Raw genomic sequence first — 18,000 nt, 5'->3', positions numbered from 1 at the left:
TGCCTTTGAGGTGAGGGCCAAGATCTTTTTCATGCCCATTGGCTCATCCCATCATTTGGCAATAAATTGACATGTGCAAATATTTGCTTTTTTTTCATACAGCCATGTAAAAGCGGAACCCATATGATGGAGAACTATCCACTCCATCTCTCATTTGTTCCCATATTCAAAAGCGGAAATGATAACAAGTAGTAAATATTTTTATAATAATGTATATGCTGTGTGGTGACCGTGTGACAACAGAGCAGAGCACAACATTTAGCAATTTCCTGCAAAGTTCTGAGTGAACTACTTTTATTTATTCATAGCAAACGGCATGAAGGGTTAATTTAAAGCATATATCATTTTTAACTGATTTTGCACAAGTTCACTTTTGGCCTCACATGTCACACTTCTGGACCATGATCAACCCATAGTATGTTATAGTATATAATGTATATAAAGTCTAAATTTATAAAAGCAGATCATCTGTACCTGGGTCAAATAGAGACTATTTTTTTAAATTTAATATGAATTATAAAAATCATCCATGCGTCTGTCCCTCACTCCCTCCCTCCCTCCATCTAAATGCTCAAATAATTGAGTTGCCTCTTGTAAGTCAAGCACTGTTGTGAAGAGCAGCTCCTGCAACAGCGCCGGCTGTGCAGTGCGGTCGTGCAACTCAAATAAACTCCAACACACACCATATCAAGTTCTGGCTGCAGCTGAGGAGTGGAAAAGTCCGGGAATGGTTTTCCCAGCTGTGAGGTCGCGGCAAAGCGAGGCCTAGCCAGGCTGCGCTGCTCTCAAAATGATGGGGTTGCGGCTTTGTAGGGCGACATCAAATGGCTTTGGCGTATGATGGGAATCAAAGGCGCTAGCGAGACAGACAGACAGCAACGATGCAAGCTGTGACGCTCTAATTGCTGAAGAAGATGACAAGCCCAAACCCAAGATGCTAGCGCTTTAGTGAGGGTGGTCCTGCTGGGGAAAGAAAAAAAAAAAGTACAACCCTCCACCCATCTTCTTCTTCTGTGGTAGTCTATGAATACACACAACCACACATTATGGCTTCCTGCTTGATGATGGTTTCATTCTTGGAGCGTCGTTGATATAAATGCAGATGTATTTTTTGCTGAAAAAGCCTCTGGATTTTTCCCCAACCATGGCCGTTAATCCAGCTCCATGATAGCTACCAGATTCGTTCTCTTAAAAGCTGCTTGCTCATTCGTCCTCTGAGTTCTTAACAATGCTAATGGCACATACAAACATTCTTCTTGGTTGATAACCACATTCAAGTATTCCATGATTGGCTCTCACATGAGGGGAAAAACTGGGCTTTGTTTTGGGAAACTGTTAGAACATGCCACTGAATTACAACAGTGCTCCACCAACCCCCACCAAGACCCTACATCAAACTGAAGGTTCTCTAAAGTTTCTTATTAAGTAGCAGCCCTAGAAATGTCATGTCTACATTTGCAATATTACAAAAATCTTATATTAAATTATTAATAATATTATTAATATTAATAATATTATATTATATTATATTATATTATATTATATTATATTATATTTGATGATTTGATTATTTTTACTTTTTGTTTTCCTTGACTAATCTTACATCTCATCATCAGAATCATCATATTTATCATCATGGACTGTGGTCCTGCCCATCCTTCCTGGACATGAGGTCAGGTCAAGACGACCAGAAACAAAGGATGAGCTTGCCCCATACCCCGCCCCTTCCCTGAAAATGTCTTCCCTCATAGGCAGTCAGTAGTATGCCACTAGCCCGGTTTGTGTAGGAGTGTCTGTGTCCAGGAAGTCATCCGTGTCACAGGATCGGTCCGAGCAAAAAATAAAAAGATAAACATAGTGGAGCACAAAGGAAAAGTTATAAATCCTTGCGACTTACATGAGTAGACGTTGGTCCATCTTGTTGGAAAGAGGAGCGGTCATCCAGTCATCAAGAGTGCTGTGGAGCAAAAACAAGGTGTCACATGACCTGGCTGGCTGGCTGGCTGGATGGATGGATGGATGGATGTATAGTATGATACTGACAATTGATTAAATGGATGGATGGATGGATGGATGGATGGATGGATGGATGGATGGATGGATGGATGGATGGATGGATGGATGGATGGATGGATGGATGGATGGATGGATGGATGGATGGATGGATGGATGGATGGATGGATGGATAAGGAATTAGGCATTTGGTGGACATACAGATATAAAAAAAACATGCAATTGATGGTAGACAGAATATGAGGATGAATGAAAGCAAACCACAATGTATGCACTAAAGGAGGAGGAGGGAGGAGAGAAGTGGGGGGGATAAGGAAGGGAGGGCACAGGGAAGATGGGTGTGACTTCCAGTCTGCCGACGTCAACTCTTGAGTTTAGAGGAGGGAAAAAAATAGAGGCTGACGATGGTGTGCGCGGTGCGGAGCAAGAGGAGCTTGGGGAAGTTTGTCTATGGGGACTCTGATTTGCAAGAAGTGAAACTCAAGCTAAATGACATGTTTGTACTTCATATTTGGATCTACTGAAGCCCCCAAAGTCCTCCTGGTAAGTCTGCTCGACTCCATGTGTCTGTTTTTAATTTACACTCTTGCACGGCCATACGCCAAGCCTTCAAAGCTTGCTGCATGCGTTGAGCAAACAGGAAGTGGAAAAAGGCATCTGAGTGGAACCATCACTTCTTTTGGCGTGTCCTCCTCCTAGAGGAACGAGCAACAGACCCCTCGGACTTCAAAATGATTGATCCTCGCATCTACCTGCACTACAACTACACGGGCAAGCTGGACCACCGGCCCAGCGTGGATGCCAATGCCGGCGTGGGGACCCCCGACACTAAGACACTCTTGTTCCTGGTGGTGTGCGGCTTCATCGTGCTGGAGAACCTGACAGTGTTGGTGGCCATCTGGCGGAACCACCGCTTCCACAACCGCATGTATTACTTCATCGGCAACTTGGCGCTGTGTGACATGCTTGCCGGCGTGGCGTACCTGGTCAACCTGCTCCTGTCCGGCGACAGGACCTTGCACCTGTCGCCCGCCCTTTGGTTTGTGCGCGAGGGCAGTATGTTCGTGGCGTTGGGCGCCTCCATCTTCAGTCTTCTGGCCATCGCCATCGAGCGCCACCTGACCATGATCAAAATGAGGCCTTATGACTCCAACAAGAACTACAGGGTCTTCCTTCTCATCGGCACGTGCTGGTTGATCGCCATCTCCTTTGGGGCGCTTCCCATCCTGGGATGGAACTGCCTGGGCGACCTCCCGGACTGCTCCACCGTTCTGCCGCTGTACTCCAAGAAGTACGTAGCTTTCTGCATCACCGTCTTCATGGTGCTGCTCCTGGCTATGTCGGTGCTTTACGGACGCATCTACATCTTGGTTAAGTCCAGTAGCCGCAAGGTGAGCAAGCATAGTAATTCAGAGCACGCCATGTCACTGCTACGTACCGTCATTATCGTGGTGGGTGTCTTCATCGCCTGCTGGACGCCCATTTTCGTGCTGCTCCTGGTGGACGTGGCCTGCGAGCAGCGTCATCGTTGTCCCATCCTTTACAAGGCCGACTGGTTCATCGGGTTGGCCGTGCTCAACTCGGCCATGAATCCCGTCATATACACGCTGGCCAGCCGCGAGATGAGACGGGCTTTCCTGGGCTTGGCTTGCTGTCTTTGCTATCGGGGCAAAACGTCGACGCCGGGCAGCGGGAACAGGCAATGTCTGGAGGCTAGTCGGAGCCGGAGCAAGTCGTGGAGTAGCCAGAACAACCACAACCAGCAAGGCAGCAGGCAGGCGGGGCCGGACGTGGAGGCGGACTCTGAACTCGGGAAGGTGTCAGTGGTTGCGGGGCCGAGCGGTGCTGATGCTGCTGACAACTTCCTCCAGAATGACGGGAACGAGTGAGAGGCCAGGCAAGAGCGGTCGTGACACCGTGACCTCCGGATTTGACCCGCTAAGTGACTACAACGTTCAATTCCTTGAAAGACACATTAACTGTGAGGCACATCCTATCCAAATCAGGATAAACAATGCAACGTCTAGAAATGGGACCTTTGGAAAAAGTCCAGAAGAGGTTCTGGGCCACTGCAATAGAAAATATCTTATGATAGACACTACTTGCTGAAGGAGACTCAATTCCAATTTCAATCTTCGGAAAAACACCAACAATCAGACTATGACATTCTCTGATCCAATCAGAATTAGGTTTAGATTCCAGGGGAATTCAAATCATTTGATTGCAGTGTAAATGCATGTATGCATGCATGTCAGATCGTGACACCGGATAGCCTCAGATCTGAATTCAGAATCAGATAGTTGCGAATGTGACTGTAGTGTAAACAGGATTGATCAGATATAGACAGTCTACTGAAAAGTAGCGGGAAAAGCGCATACAATGATCCCAGAACGTCAAATACAAATCAGGAATTATGGCGAATATCAAGCTGACTGATTCAAATCAGCTCTGAATCAAATACTGCAGTGTACACGGCCAGATTAAGTTCTTGCCGGATGATGATGTCTCATCTGTTTTTGTCTGTCGTTTTGCCATTAACCAACACTAAATGGGACTCTATTCAGAGCATTAAGAACTACAGTGTAAACGCAGTTTTACATGTATAAGACTTAAAGGAACCAATATCAGCATCTTCCAATAATCTTAATGTAGCATTATTGTCGTGATTGTTTGAAACGATCACAACCTATTTATTATATTCTTTCTGCACTAACTGTGACTGCACAACTCAACAGCATCTCATGCTTGAATGAAAGGAGCTGCAGTAATCAAAGACATGATGCCAGGGTGCCACCTGCTGGTTGTTGAAGGAAGTAAATGATGGATAAACTATTATATTATAAAATCAAATTACCTTTGAAAGCATGAAGTTACACTTTTGAGAGGCATGATTTTTTTTTTTTTTTTTTACGTGGATGTGAAGCGTAAAACTGTGGCTGTTACCTCATGTGGGCAGCGGTCACGAACTGTCCCTGCGATGCACTCAGGGTCATCCTCTTCAAAATAAACTCCACATCACTTGCAATGTGGTTTGTCAAAATAAAAATATTCAAGGTTAAGGATGTTACATTAAAATTGCATGAAAACAATATTGGGGGTCTGGGGCCTGATAAAAATGGAAAACATTTCCAGATAAAATAAAATTAATGTATATTATACAATCGAATAAAATAATGTATTTAAATAGGGTCATAAATACAATACAACATTTAATGTAAATCAAAACAGACAAAATTTACAGCTATTAATAGAATTGAAAAGTTTAAAAGTAACAAAAAGTACTATTGATCACCAACTTATCAACATTGAAGCGTGCAATATTAAAAAGAAACCATAAGTAGCAGAAATTAAATGGTACAGGAAATATTCATTGCATAAAAACCAGTATAAACGTAAATTGCAATTTTAAAGTAAAATGAACCGTTTTTAAAAAAGGTAAATATACTACTAGAAAGCCGAAATTCTACACATTCACGATTTTATTGCCAACAGTCATACAGAATAATGTGAAACCCATACAACCAAAAGATTAAATCTGTAAACATCTGGACTTTTTGTTTTTATGTCCTCGTTGCTCTCACTTTCCCCATTTACCATTCAAAAAATAGTCAACTCTTGTGTTTCTACTTGTATAGCATGGGGGGGATTCTTAAATTTACACTCCAGGTATATAATAACAATAATAACAAGTGAGGGAGGGAGGGAGGTGTCGAGCAGCAATACGCAGCAGGGCCAAAACACGAGGTCCACAAGTGGAGAACAGGCATGCTCCATATTGAACATAACCTATTGCACTTTGAAGAAGGAAAAAAATCACATCCAGTAGTTTGTACAAAGAAAAGGCACATTTTCATCAACAGAAATCACCGCTATTATTTACCTTCAGTTTCTTATTGTAGATGTTTTTGTTCCCTCTCAAATTGTCACTGTCCATTTCAAGTAGTATAGTTTTCATTATTAGAACATGATTAGGCCGTCTCTTTCAATATCAAGGTCAGTTACCATGAATTATTAATAATTAAAAAAAAATCTTTGTATTTTTTTCCATGTCTCTGAAAATGATTTGAGAAAGCAAAACGAAAAATGAGATTTTCTGATGCAGAATTAGCATGTTTGAAAGTTGCACACCTTTCGATGGGAGTGGATAAAAAATAAGGGGAGAATGAAAAAAACAGCAGGCCAGTCTATAATAGGAAACTAATACGTTTGAAAAGAGGGCGAAACCCTCCTAAACAATTATTTCGTAATATTTTTGTCTAAAACATATACAGCAGATACAAAGTCAACACGCTTTAAATGCCACGTTTTCTAGATGACAAAAAAAACCTCATCACAAAAACCTGACATTTAAACAGGCAATTTATAGCCACTGTATATTTGTTTTCAATGGCAAATTATTCTACATTATGGAGATGCACCTGCATATTATTTGTATTTATTTTGGGTTAAAAATAACACAAATGTAAATCATTTAAATATACATTAAAAAGTGATCAATGTGGCCAATTTTGACGATTTCTCTCGGAAATTCTTACGCTAAACTTGCTCCAGATTGTAGACCCCCCCCCCCTCGACACCGCTCAATTCTGTTGAGTGTTTGTGTTATGTGACAAATATGCATTGTACACGCTCTCTTGCAGCAAAAATACAGGCATTACATTGCATCGGTCTCATCAAAACCCACTGATCAAAACGCATGCTGATTTTGGTTTGACTGCACTTGAACGCATCCATTTGCTATGAATAAACGGGCTGAGAAATGATGTTGCTACTATTGTGAGGAAATGAGGCTAAGTAAAAAAAAGACTGCTGACACCTAGAGGAGGGCCTGCTTTTTTTACTTCTGTGTCTTTGGTGACAAAGCAAATGAAGTCGCTGTGATTGTACTATTTACGTGTGGACATTCAAACAGTAGTGTTCAAAACAATGTCAACAAAGCCCCCCCCCCCCAAACCAATCACTAATACGTACAAAAGAACCCAAATTGTGCGAATTAATGCGGCATTATTTTACAGTGTTGGCACATAAAAGCCAAAGATAAAGGCCGTCAACTTTACGATTTCTAGAAGTCAGTGAGACAACATAAGAAGGAGTATTATTAGGGTCTCTTTGGAAAAACAACATAATATTCAGAGAAAAAAAAAAAAATCGAATTTTTTTTTTTTTTACGCACTCAGATCTTCCTTCTTTATGAATAGCTCTTGAGTTTGGGGCTCTGGCGGGTTTGTTTTGTTTCTCAGTAGAAATGTGGTTGTGCTTGGCAGACAAAACGTAAAATTTGTAGCTCTCATACTCTAAAATATTCTGGTCCGCGCCTCGTCGAGGTTTGATTTGTCTAAACTACAAGAAGGTATCGTATCATATCGTTTGAAACACCAAATCAATATATCGTGGGTGTCCTATACTGTGTCTTCGCAAAAATATAGCATTTCAGTTGTCACGATAAAATAACAGTTCTATAATAAATATTCTTTTGTTTTTTTCAGCGTCACCCGGGCTAAAAACTTTTTTTTTTTTAGCAGCTTCCCTCACCCGTCAAGTTTCTGAGACAGCAGGAAGGAAAGTTCAGAGCTTCCCGTATCCACACGGGGGCGCAATTACTGCTTCCATACGACTGGCTGCAGCAGACACAGTTCGCTCCCGGCTGACACGATTGGCAGGTTGTTATCACGGTGATGGCCAATCAGGTGGCTAATGCTGTCGAACACGTGATCTTTCGTCCGAACCTTGAAAATAAAAAGACGGATTTTAGTTTTGTCAACCAGTGCAGGGTGTAACAGAAAATGGCTGGATGATTTGGATTTTTTGGTGAGGCTCACCGTGCCTTCCGGGTCCACCAGCAACAAGTGTTTGGCGATACCATTGTGCATGCCGGTGAGCACGTAAGAGCCCGGGTTGGTGGCGCTCCTGCGCACCAGGAAGTCGCCGTCGTCATGCAGCAGCTTTTCGGCGTCGCGCCGGCTCATCTTGCCGCGGTACCACCCTTGGCCCTCCAGCTCCTCCTGCGCCCGGAAAGCGATGGAGCGCGCCAGCAGCGGGCTGGAGTTGTCCACTGACGTCGCCTTGTGCAGCGTTGACACCTGCGAGGGCGCTTGCGGCTGCGCCTGGATGGCGTCCTCGAAGGGTTCTGCACAAAAAAAAATCATTTAAATAATTGCAGGTTTTTTGGAGCCACTATGAAGGACTTACTCATGTCAAAGAGATCCGTCAGGGGATTCTCCCTTGCCTTGGTCACATGCTCCGCCTCGGCCTGCAGCGCCGCCAAGACCTGCTCGTCGATCTGCTGGGTGTTCATGTACGTGGGCATCTCGCCCGTTTTTGTCGGCGGACCTTTGCTTTCACTGCTTATATCCAAGGACCCTGGAGAGGATAGTCAAAACTCACCAAATTTAACATCAGTCTTTTTCTTTGGCTTCATGCATTAGCGTTACAGAATTGTACAAGTGATGACAAAATGAAAAACTAAATGTGAAAAAAAAAAAATGACTACCTTGTTGTATGAAGGTAGACTTTCTCTCCTCTGTCCAGTTTTCCCCACAATGTCGCCCTTGGTAATAGTTCTGATCCACAGAGTTTGAGCCCATCTAAAAGGTAGAAGATCTGCATTTTGCTATGTTTGGAACTGTCGGTCTGCCGTTGGGCTTCTACAAAGTAACGTACCTGGCTTCCGTCTGCGTTCTGATTGGTCAGCCGCGTGTCGATGAAGCCTCCGGGGGGCGGCATCTTCCCGGGGATGTTGTTGTAATATGGATGTTCTGCAGATTCTTCCTCCTCCTCTGTCCACGGCAACTCCTCCACATTGAGCACCCTATGCACAAGTACATACTTGTATCAGTCCGTCCCATACTAGAATATACTTGAACTGTATCTCTTTGTTAAAGTGAGTTACACACACATTTGATGCCAAATTTGCATATTTGCCATGTCCCGATGGAGGTGTGAACAGACTGAAGGTACTCACCTATCATGTGTGGCGGAAGGCTTGCTGGAAGGACACTGCATGTACTGCTGGAAGCGAAGGTCAAAGGCCTGGCCGATGGTGCCGATGACGTCTTGGGCCAGCCCGTCCGAACACTCCAGGATGTGACACGCTAGGGAGAAACAGCAGGATCCGACATGAAGCCTTTTGGGTCACCATGAGCCATGTTGCGGTGGCATCGCCAGAACCAGCACTGGCCCGTATATTCACTATAATACATTTCAAATGTGATTATTTCACATTTAGCATCTTTGCATCAAATTTAGCATCTTTATATTTGGTCTGAATGGGCCAAACAGTCACATAATGGCCTTGGGTTATTGAGACACAGTTCATGTAGAACCCAGGACAAAAATGAATGAATTAAATAATTAGCTAAAGGACTTAATTCATACCTCTTCTGTTAACAGGATCTTTGGCCACATAGGCAACAAAGTCCGTTGTGTCCTGAAAGACAAACAAAATTGTTCTAAGATGTGTATTGTAACAATTTTGACACACATATGTGTTTGCGTGATACTTACGGGGTCTCCACCGGATGCGAAGGAGATGGACTGCATGTGATGATTGGCTATGATCTGCACAATAAAAAAAACACAGCAGTTGGATTGTTTGTAAACAATAAGAGCCAAGGGGAATGACTACGAATGTCGTCCTATTTTCCAAATTCTTGGCGCTCTGTACCAATTTCCCGGCTTACTTGTTTGCAGTCTGGCGTCATTAGGTTGAGGCTACTGGTGGAGATGTTCAAGTTGATCGACATGCCGGCAAACTGCAGATTGCTCTTCCCCAAGATGCTGGACAGAGCTTTGGATGGTGGCTGACACAAAATAAAAATACAATTAGAAGGTGGTGGTGGTGGTGGTGGTGGTGGGCGGGGGACATGCTGTGACTAATGACGGGCGACTGTGAACTGATGATGTTGATATGATCGAATAGAAGGGTGGATCAAATTAGCCAAAAGCGTTCCAGATGACGTCATTGCAGCGCGCTTGTTATTCCTCTCGGCCACGACCCAAATAACGTGAACGGAAGTGAAATAACATGAAATAGAGGAAATAGCGTTGCGTTTTGTTTTTTTTAATCTACGCTGGCGTTTGAACGAGGGCTATAGAATGCAGGTCGGCGTAGAAAGCGCGTGTGCTGTGTGAGTCATTGAGAAGCCGTGTGCAATGAATGCAGCATGGGAGGCAACATGCCACACGCGTGTGCGCACACACACACGCGCACGTACAGACGGCGTCTCATCATTTCCCCGCTCTCGTTAACAGGACATGTTATCTGTCCGTCTCCGGCCAGGATGGATGGAAGGAAGACGACGCGCAGGAAAAGTGATGCTATGAATAGACTCTAAATGAATATATAATGATGTTGTTGTTTTTTTCTTCCCCTCCGCCAACATTTTATTTGCATACGTGACTACCTCCCATGCTCTCGGCCCCCCTTTTTGCCTTCCTCGCTGCTTCTGTTCACGGACGTCACTATCGAAGATTTTTACAATCGATTATTTGATTGATTATTCCACTGATTGATTGAATCATCAGATACAATTTTTCTGCATTAGTGCACTTAAAGTGTTGTTCTCTATTACTGCTTATCAACCAATTATGTTTATTTGTTATTATTTATATTATCTATTATTTATATTATTATCATTGTTTTCCAAAGTAAAAGCAGATGTTTGCAAATGTCTGATTAAACGCAAAAGATAGATCGGTCTGCTTTAATGAAGGACAAGAGGAAAAAGACTATTATTACTTGTAATCGCCTGAAATCAGAAGATTTGGACAATCTTTATTTAAAAAAACACAAATCCCTACACGGCACATAATTTGCTCATCGATTTGTTGTCGATTAATCGATTAATTTTGACATCGCTACTTCCGGGCCTTCCATACTCTACCAGGGATGTCAAACTCATTTTTGTCGTGGGCCGCATTGGAGTCAGTTTCCCTCGGAGGGCCATTATGATTGTCAATGTCTTCTATATACCGTATATATATACAGTAACTGATGAATAACTAGTTTTGAAATCAGAGTAAAAATTGTTCAACTATTAAAAAAAAAATGGTAATCAAAATTGCAAACGCCTATTTTTTTAAAAAGTGAAAACAATTTGTAATACTAGTAATGACACAAAGTCAATGCAAAATTTGTCTTCACGGGCCACATAAAATTATGTGGGGAGCCATATCTGGCCTTCGGGCCTTGAGTTTGACACCTATGCCCTATACAACACTTTTTGGCTTCCTCCTCCTTTTGCCTTCCCCACGTCTTTCACTGTGTAGCTCATCCGTCTCTTTAAACCTGAACCCCCCCCCTACCCCACCCTTGCTGTCCTTTTGCCCGCCTACATACCTTTCGCTTCCGCAGAGCACTTTTGGTGCCTGGAACAGCCTCACAAACCAAGCTGATAGCCTCCCTGGAGGGTTCGAGAGACAATCATATATGAATATGATGTAGTAGTCATAATAATATTATTCGAAAAATTTGCAACAGTCACAGCAACAATATTGTCAATAAGTCACCGAAAATAGTTTCAAGGACAGAGAATGTAATTTCCACGTTTGCGAGCATTCTCCAAAGCAGAGAGGCGACGAGTGCGCCGCCTTATCGGCTGACATCATTGCAAGTGAAGCAGAAAAGTAGACATGGCACAAAGCGAATCACTGTCAACTTGCCGTTCAATAGTTGCACCGATATAAATAGAGGCGCCCGCGACACGGCGTGAAAACAAAGCAGGACTTGAAAAGGTTCGAATTGTAACCAATCATTATCATCGGTGACGCCACGTAACGTCCAGCCGTAACAGGTGAAGATCTAAAATTAAAACATTGACTCACCTTGTTATTTGAGATCGCGTGGTGAAATCTAAAGATCTCATTGATCGAAGAACTTCAATGCAACCCAGATACTGGAAAGAAGTAACACAAAGGGGTTAGCAAAACTTGACATAACAAAAGCATCAACAATGATGTCAAAAGTGTCTCAAAGCACAAGAAATAACATCCAGTTTACTCATTTAGTTGTTTCATAGAAGAGCCCGTGCATTTTATATTGAACACAACCACGATGGAGAGAAAGTTGCAGCCCAAAATGGAAAACAAAGTATTGAGAGAAAAGCAAATTTTGCCATGTTACTACTACGCCTCATGAGATCCTCCTGTAATCCTCTTCATTAGCAGCCACCTACTCACACAGAGCACAAGCCGGGAACACTTTGTGCTGATGGTGAGCGTTGCATTCATTGTCAGGTCTGTAAACAAAAAAAAAAACAAAAAAATTTCCTCCGCCCCTTGCCGCTTTATTTAGCCATTATCCTCGCCAAAAGCTAAGGAAACAAGATCATTAAGGAATTGGCGGCAAGAGGAGTGTGCTTGTCGGCACATATACAACCCTTTAAAAAAGATCAATTTCTTTGAATAAAAGTGTTTTTTTTTTTCAGATTTACAAATCTGTATAACATGAATAAAAATACCAGGTATCGCATAAACTTATTTCAAGGTATCGGTACACACGACGGTGGGCGATTTTATGATCAACTAAAAGAATAAATAATCTGAGATATGATCATGATAGGACTAGTCGTGATGTATTTTCAAAGTTCGGGCCAGATTTGGGGTACTGAGCTGTGAAAGTCTGCCATAATTCATTGACGTGCATGTTGTGAAGGAGATCAATGTCCATTGGGACTAATGGCACATGATGGGTGAAAGGGGCAACCATGTGATGCTAATTTGAAGCGACGTTAAACTCACAGGACCCAAAGTCCAAAATGGTAGACGCATTTATTGACGCTGACTGGCCTTAATACGGTTAACGCGGCGCAGCACACGCACACTTTGTGTGACAATTTGTCACTTGTTCTCTTATGCTGCCCGTTCAAATAAGAAAAAACATTTATATTGAAAAAAAAAAAAAAAAAAAAAAGAAAGCCCATACATCACATTTTGCATTCACTTCACACATCGGCATCATCAGTCCCGCCGGTGACTCATTGGCGGCATGATGACATTCATAGCTCAGCGCCAACGTGTGCTTCTTCCAAATGATGTATGCTTGCCGTTGACATAAGACGCTGCATCTTTTTTTTTTCTTTCTTCCCCCCCCTCGCCCCTGCTGTTCAGCTAATACTGCCACAGCACACGGGGGAATAAAGATGTCGGCATGGTTACGAAAGCACTACACAGAGGGCGAAGCTATCACCCACAGATGACCTTCTACAAGAGGCTTTCCTGATATGGTGGCTGATGATGAGTCAACCAGGTGCATTAGAAATGTAGTGCTTCGTGAAGCTTTGCCACTGAATGGCTACAATTTAGGCCCGTGATGTATTTCTTCCAATACTATACAGCCGAACTATAGATCTGTAACAAGCTATTGATAATTATTAGGCGTGCTATCATCATATTCACATAAAATATTTCATTGGATGATTTTTCTTTCTCAGTTGATTTGACACGATTGTGTCATGTACGCCCCATTATTAGAAAAAATATTGTATCATGTTCTATTTTGCCTTTCCAGCACCTGTTAGCCACACAAACCAAAACCTGACTGGCAAAATAGAGAATGGATGGATTTGAGGGTGATTTTTTTTATTTATTTTTTTTATCATGACTGGTGAGCAATCCGGGGTGTAGTCTGCTTTTCACCTCATTTTTTTCATGATTGTGGATGCCAGAAAAATGGATGAGCAACATTCACCACCTACCTACCTTAACAATGTATGTCACTCCTGGTCCGGAGATCTTCTCACTGGAGTGCAGCCACCCTCTGAAAGGTTTGCCCACAGGTCCGCCGCAGCCGGGGTTCCAGTCCTCACCGGCGGGTGGAAGCTCGTCCGGTCTGCTCTTCTTGCTCATGCCGGCGGCAGGCTCCGGCGTTGGCAGGCAGGCCGCCGCCACGCCGGGGCTCGAAGCGCCGCCACCCTGCAGCTTGGCCACTGCCAGGTCCTTGACTGCCGAGGGCAGCCCCTTGATGCCGAGCAAGCTGCTGGAGTTGCTGAACTTCAGGTTGGACACCTTGTTGATGAGGGTGCACAGGGGCGTACCGCCATCGTCCGAGTGGTCGTGGCCGGCGGCGGCGGTGGCCGGGGGCTGGACGTCAGCCGGGGGAGCGTAAGGCGTCTCGGGGCTGGCCGACACCTTGGGGTTCATGGACAGGCCGTGGACGATGTCATCGACGGACGTCACCGACTCATTCCTGAAGCGGTTGTATTTGGTGCGGTGAAGCATACCCTTCGCCTCTTCTCTCTCACGGCGCCTCAAGCGACACGCACCGCCCGCCTCCTTGCCGCGATGATTACCCTCTCCTGTAACATGGCAGCAGCAGCAGCAGCAGACGTGGCGACGGTGGAGACGTCGGCGCCGGTGGCAAACGTTTCGGAGCAACGGCAGGCCACCTCTCTCGATTTGCCGATCGCTAAAATCCGGCGCTTCGATGCAGTCAAGAGAGAGAAACACGGCGGAAATCCATGGAAACGAAGCAGAGGAGGATGGAGAGGTTGTTGTGGTGGTTTCCACTGGTGATGCTTCAGCTGCCGCTGCTGCTTCCAACAACGATTTCTCCGGCTCCCAAAAAAGAAGCAAAAATCCACAAATTGCGGCGAAGGTGACGATGACAGAATGGCAATGGCTGGCTGCTGCCTTCCTGCCTAGCTGCTGCCGGCTCAGAGCTGGAGCATGACTCACTGATGTGAGAAAACCTTCTCAACAAAAGGCTTGCTGAACACTGCAAATCACTTCCTGTTGGAGGGAGGGAGGCACAGAGGGGAGAGAGAGAAAAAAAAAAATCTCCCACTTACAGCACTCTAGAAACAATCTGTTAGTAAAATCCTCCAGCTGTTTAATGTACTCAAGTTTCAATTTAGCTGTTGTTTATTTAACAATTTATTTTTTCAAACATCTATATGTGGATGGAATAACATGAGGTAGCTTGATCATCTATTGGGAATTGTTTGAATTCATTCTAGAACGTAATTGTGCAATATCATGAAATATTGTGTTTTAAACAAAATATTTCTTATGAGGTGATAGCCATAAACTGCTTTCCAGCTAATAAAACACTCACTTCAGAGGACGTACATAAAACCCAATTAAAAGGACATTATTTGCCTAAACTACATTCGTCAACACTTTAAAAAATCCATTACTAAAATCAAACGTGGCTCCCCATCATAATCTGAAATCTGAAATTGAGCGCTAGGAGCTCAAACAAGGCAACTGCAGCGATGAGGGTGATACAACCCAAATAAATCCGCTATGGACGTCATTTTCCTCAACACGAGGATGAGTCAATGAAGAGAGGGAGAAAAAAAAAAAAAGAAAAAAGAAGCGCAAAGGACAGTCTCAGCGGCACCACTGCTGGTGATGATGAAGCATCTGCCCTCACCGTGGCAGCAGGAAAGGAAGCGTGCATACACAAACACAGACCATTCATGTAAAAAATGTCCTCTAGCCTTCTAGAACGGGAGAGAGCGACGCTCATTCATGAGCAGCTTCCGCTCTCTCTCACTGCTGCATTTCGCACTGCAGTCTCCCTCCCCAACATGGCAAATATAGAAGGCAGGGAAAAAAAAAAAAAACCTGCCTTCTCCCCTCTGAAACAAAAGGGAGGGGTGTGGGGGGGGGTCTAATTTAAGAGCAAAAAAAGAAAGAGGATTGGAAGGGACAAAAGGCAATGTTCATAGTCCTGGCTGTGAATGAAATAGCAGGTTGGCATACCAATGTTTCTGTGAATGGAAGCAAGGCCGCTCCACCGCTGCTGCTGCCGCCGCCGCCGCCGCCGCTGCTGCCTCGCCACCGTTACTGCAAGGCAATCCCTCGGGACGGCGCGCTCCCGTCCAATGAGCGCTTGGCTGGATGACTCATTCAGGGAAGGCTTGCAGGATAGTGGGAGAAACCATTCCCAGCCAGGGCAGGTGAGGACCGGTCTTATTTCTCACTATAAAAGCAAAACAATATTATCTTCCAAACATCAGATTACATATGTTGATTTTTTTCAAATAAGTTCGAATCATGAATGTAAAGAAAAACATCCATGCAACACACAACAGTAGAACTGCACCCACTTCTCCTTCTGAAATGATCTTGCCTGTAACCATTCTTATTAGCTTACTGTTTTCAATTCAACATTCGAGAGAGCATTTAATTAAGAATCTACAGTGTGTGGGGGAGGACAAGAGCGTGTGCTGCTGTGGATTTTTAATTAGATGTGACTATATTTATCTTTATTGCTTTTTTCTTTTTCTTGAGTGAGCAGTCAAAAGGTTCTGGGTTTGAATCTCGGTGGCGTTTCTATGTTGCTTTCATACTTCCCAAAATATATGATGCTTATTAAAGAGTCCAAATTGTCTATAGGTGTGAATGCAAATGTTTTTTTTCTCTATGTAATGACTTTTGGGATTGATTCTTGCTCACCTACAACACAAATGGGGAGGCCCCATTCAATGGTAGGGTGATTTTTCGATGCAAACAAAAACATGTCAATAAATGCATTCCCTCCTCAAGAAAAAAAGATTTGGTTTGGATTACTTTCCGCAAAATTCAAGGATTTGCGGGTTTCTTTGGGGGGTGCGGGCAGACCAATGCACATTTCCCAAGGTCCCATGTTAGCGCAGTTACCGCAGTAAGACTTAAAACTAATGGAGAAAAGGCTCATACGTGGGCCACTAATGAGATGGAGTCATCGGTGTTTGTTCTTGTAGACGTACTTGTGAGGGCTCCACAGTGACGTTAATGGAGTCTGCGCCATGATCAGCTTCACAAAGCGCGTCATGATTGTTGAGAGTCAAATACACAGATAATGTTCTACCACAATACAATTATGACACATATATATTCCCATGTGATTTAAAAATCCATAATTCTGAGATAAATATATGTACAGACCAAACAATTAAAAAGATTAGCGGTGACGTCCTCACCTGTTCTGGCACGAAGCAGCCATGGCCTACCCTCGGACACGAGACAACGATTAACCAATCATAAGTCAGTTTGAGTGGGAACAAAAAGGTGCCTCTTTCCCGATTTTTCCGCTTGTTAAAAATTGTTTTGAAATGTAGTATATACGATTCCATTTACCTGTAGTTACAAGACTAAATGTGAGGGGAAACAAATGCTTAAAAGCCGAAAATAAATGAAATTGTAGCTTTTCGTTAGGGTCAATTAAATAGGAATTGGTCAATATAAGATGAAAATAAATTATAGGCAGGAAGAAGGTCAATGCAGTACAATTGATGCAAAATGTGCACGTGTCTTTGTAATAATAATAATAACAGTAAAAAAAAAAAAGTAAAATTATGTTGTACCTGTCATTTTATATCTGGACGCAAGAGGGCGCCAGAACAGCATTACACAGAGAAGTCGCACATAGACAAAAAAGGGGGGCATAAGTAGCACAAACACAAATTAAAGTTTCTTTTATTCCTGCATTCAAGGCACATGGAAAAGAAAGTCAGTGACACCTGCTATGTTTGAATGCTGCTGTAAACTATATTTATTTACTTGTTTCTTTAATTATTCGTTTGTTTGTTTGTTTGTTTGTTTGTTTGTTTGTTTGTTTGTTTGTTTTTAATGCAGCATACAAATACATAAATCACACCAAGATAATTCCATAGAGCCTTTTCCTCCATTTTTGTAGTCCCAGTGCATTCATCGCAAATCCAGTAATTTGTTTATCGTGTCCCACAAAAAACTCCTTTAACTTGGACCTCTCAGCTCTCAAGTCTCCCCAAAAATTGGGGTGGGGGGAGAGGCACGGGTTCCTCCATCTCCAATTGTAAACTGATGCTTTATGGCCTTTAGGCAGCGTTCAGTGGCCATCACAGCTTTCCTGTGGCGTGGACAAAGAGGTAGAATGAGCTTTGGAAACAAGAAACGTATGGCTGTAGATGACCACACTGCAGCCCTACGGCCATTCGCCAGATGATTTTACATGCTGAGCATTGCTGCTTTTTTGTACTGTAATGGCAAGATTTGTGGGAAAATGCTAAGGTCATGCTGCGG

At 43.4% G+C, this 18,000-nt stretch overlaps 2 protein-coding genes across 3 annotated transcripts; one reads left to right on the top strand and one right to left on the bottom strand.

Annotated features, from left to right (window-relative positions):
• Nucleotides 1-2,516: 2,516 nt before the first annotated feature.
• s1pr3b (sphingosine-1-phosphate receptor 3b) lies at nt 2,517-3,902 on the top strand. The gene is made up of 2 exons (XM_085926295.1): nt 2,517-2,556; nt 2,713-3,902. Exon 2 carries the CDS (start codon nt 2,745-2,747, stop codon nt 3,900-3,902), a length of 1,158 nt encoding a protein of 385 aa, XP_085782421.1. The 5' UTR covers nt 2,517-2,556; nt 2,713-2,744.
• A 1,003-nt stretch (nt 3,903-4,905) lies between these two features.
• On the bottom strand, nt 4,906-17,008 carry shc3 (SHC (Src homology 2 domain containing) transforming protein 3). 2 transcript variants are annotated; one of them, XR_015067781.1, is made up of 15 exons: nt 16,920-17,008; nt 15,718-15,937; nt 13,711-14,739; nt 11,836-11,906; nt 11,351-11,414; nt 9,693-9,812; nt 9,517-9,570; nt 9,388-9,439; nt 8,975-9,104; nt 8,674-8,821; nt 8,504-8,597; nt 8,203-8,373; nt 7,833-8,140; nt 7,546-7,739; nt 4,906-5,807 (listed from the first exon to the last, which is right to left on the bottom strand). XR_015067781.1 is itself a non-coding variant. In XM_085926622.1 (14 exons), exons 3-14 carry the CDS (start codon nt 14,227-14,229, stop codon nt 7,611-7,613), a joined length of 1,860 nt encoding a protein of 619 aa, XP_085782748.1. In that variant the 5' UTR covers nt 14,230-14,739; nt 15,718-15,937; nt 16,920-17,008; the 3' UTR covers nt 4,906-7,610. The 2 variants fall into 2 exon arrangements, 1 of the variants encoding a protein (XP_085782748.1); XM_085926622.1 differs by having other exon boundaries at nt 4,906-7,739.
• Between the last annotated feature and the right edge of the window lie 992 nt (nt 17,009-18,000).

This window comes from Syngnathus leptorhynchus, chromosome 12 (genome assembly GCF_054491065.1).
Source record: "Syngnathus leptorhynchus isolate UIUO chromosome 12, UIUO_Slep, whole genome shotgun sequence".
Taxonomy (NCBI): Eukaryota; Metazoa; Chordata; class Actinopteri; order Syngnathiformes; family Syngnathidae; genus Syngnathus; species Syngnathus leptorhynchus.
Note: the sequence above shows the minus strand (reverse complement) of the source record. Positions and strands in the feature narration are given on the sequence as shown.

Coding starts and splice junctions, on each gene's coding strand:
- shc3 (XM_085926622.1), bottom strand. CDS start 14,229: ATGCTTCACCGCACCAAATACAACCGCTTCAGGAATGAGTCGGTGACG. Junction 9,105..9,387: donor AGATCCTGTTAACAGAAGAG/GTATGAATTAAG, acceptor GTTTCTCCCTAG/CGTGTCACATCCTGGAGTGT. Junction 8,374..8,503: donor GTCTACCTTCATACAACAAG/GTAGTCATTTTT, acceptor TATCCTCTCCAG/GGTCCTTGGATATAAGCAGT.
- s1pr3b (XM_085926295.1), top strand. CDS start 2,745: ATGATTGATCCTCGCATCTACCTGCACTACAACTACACGGGCAAGCTG.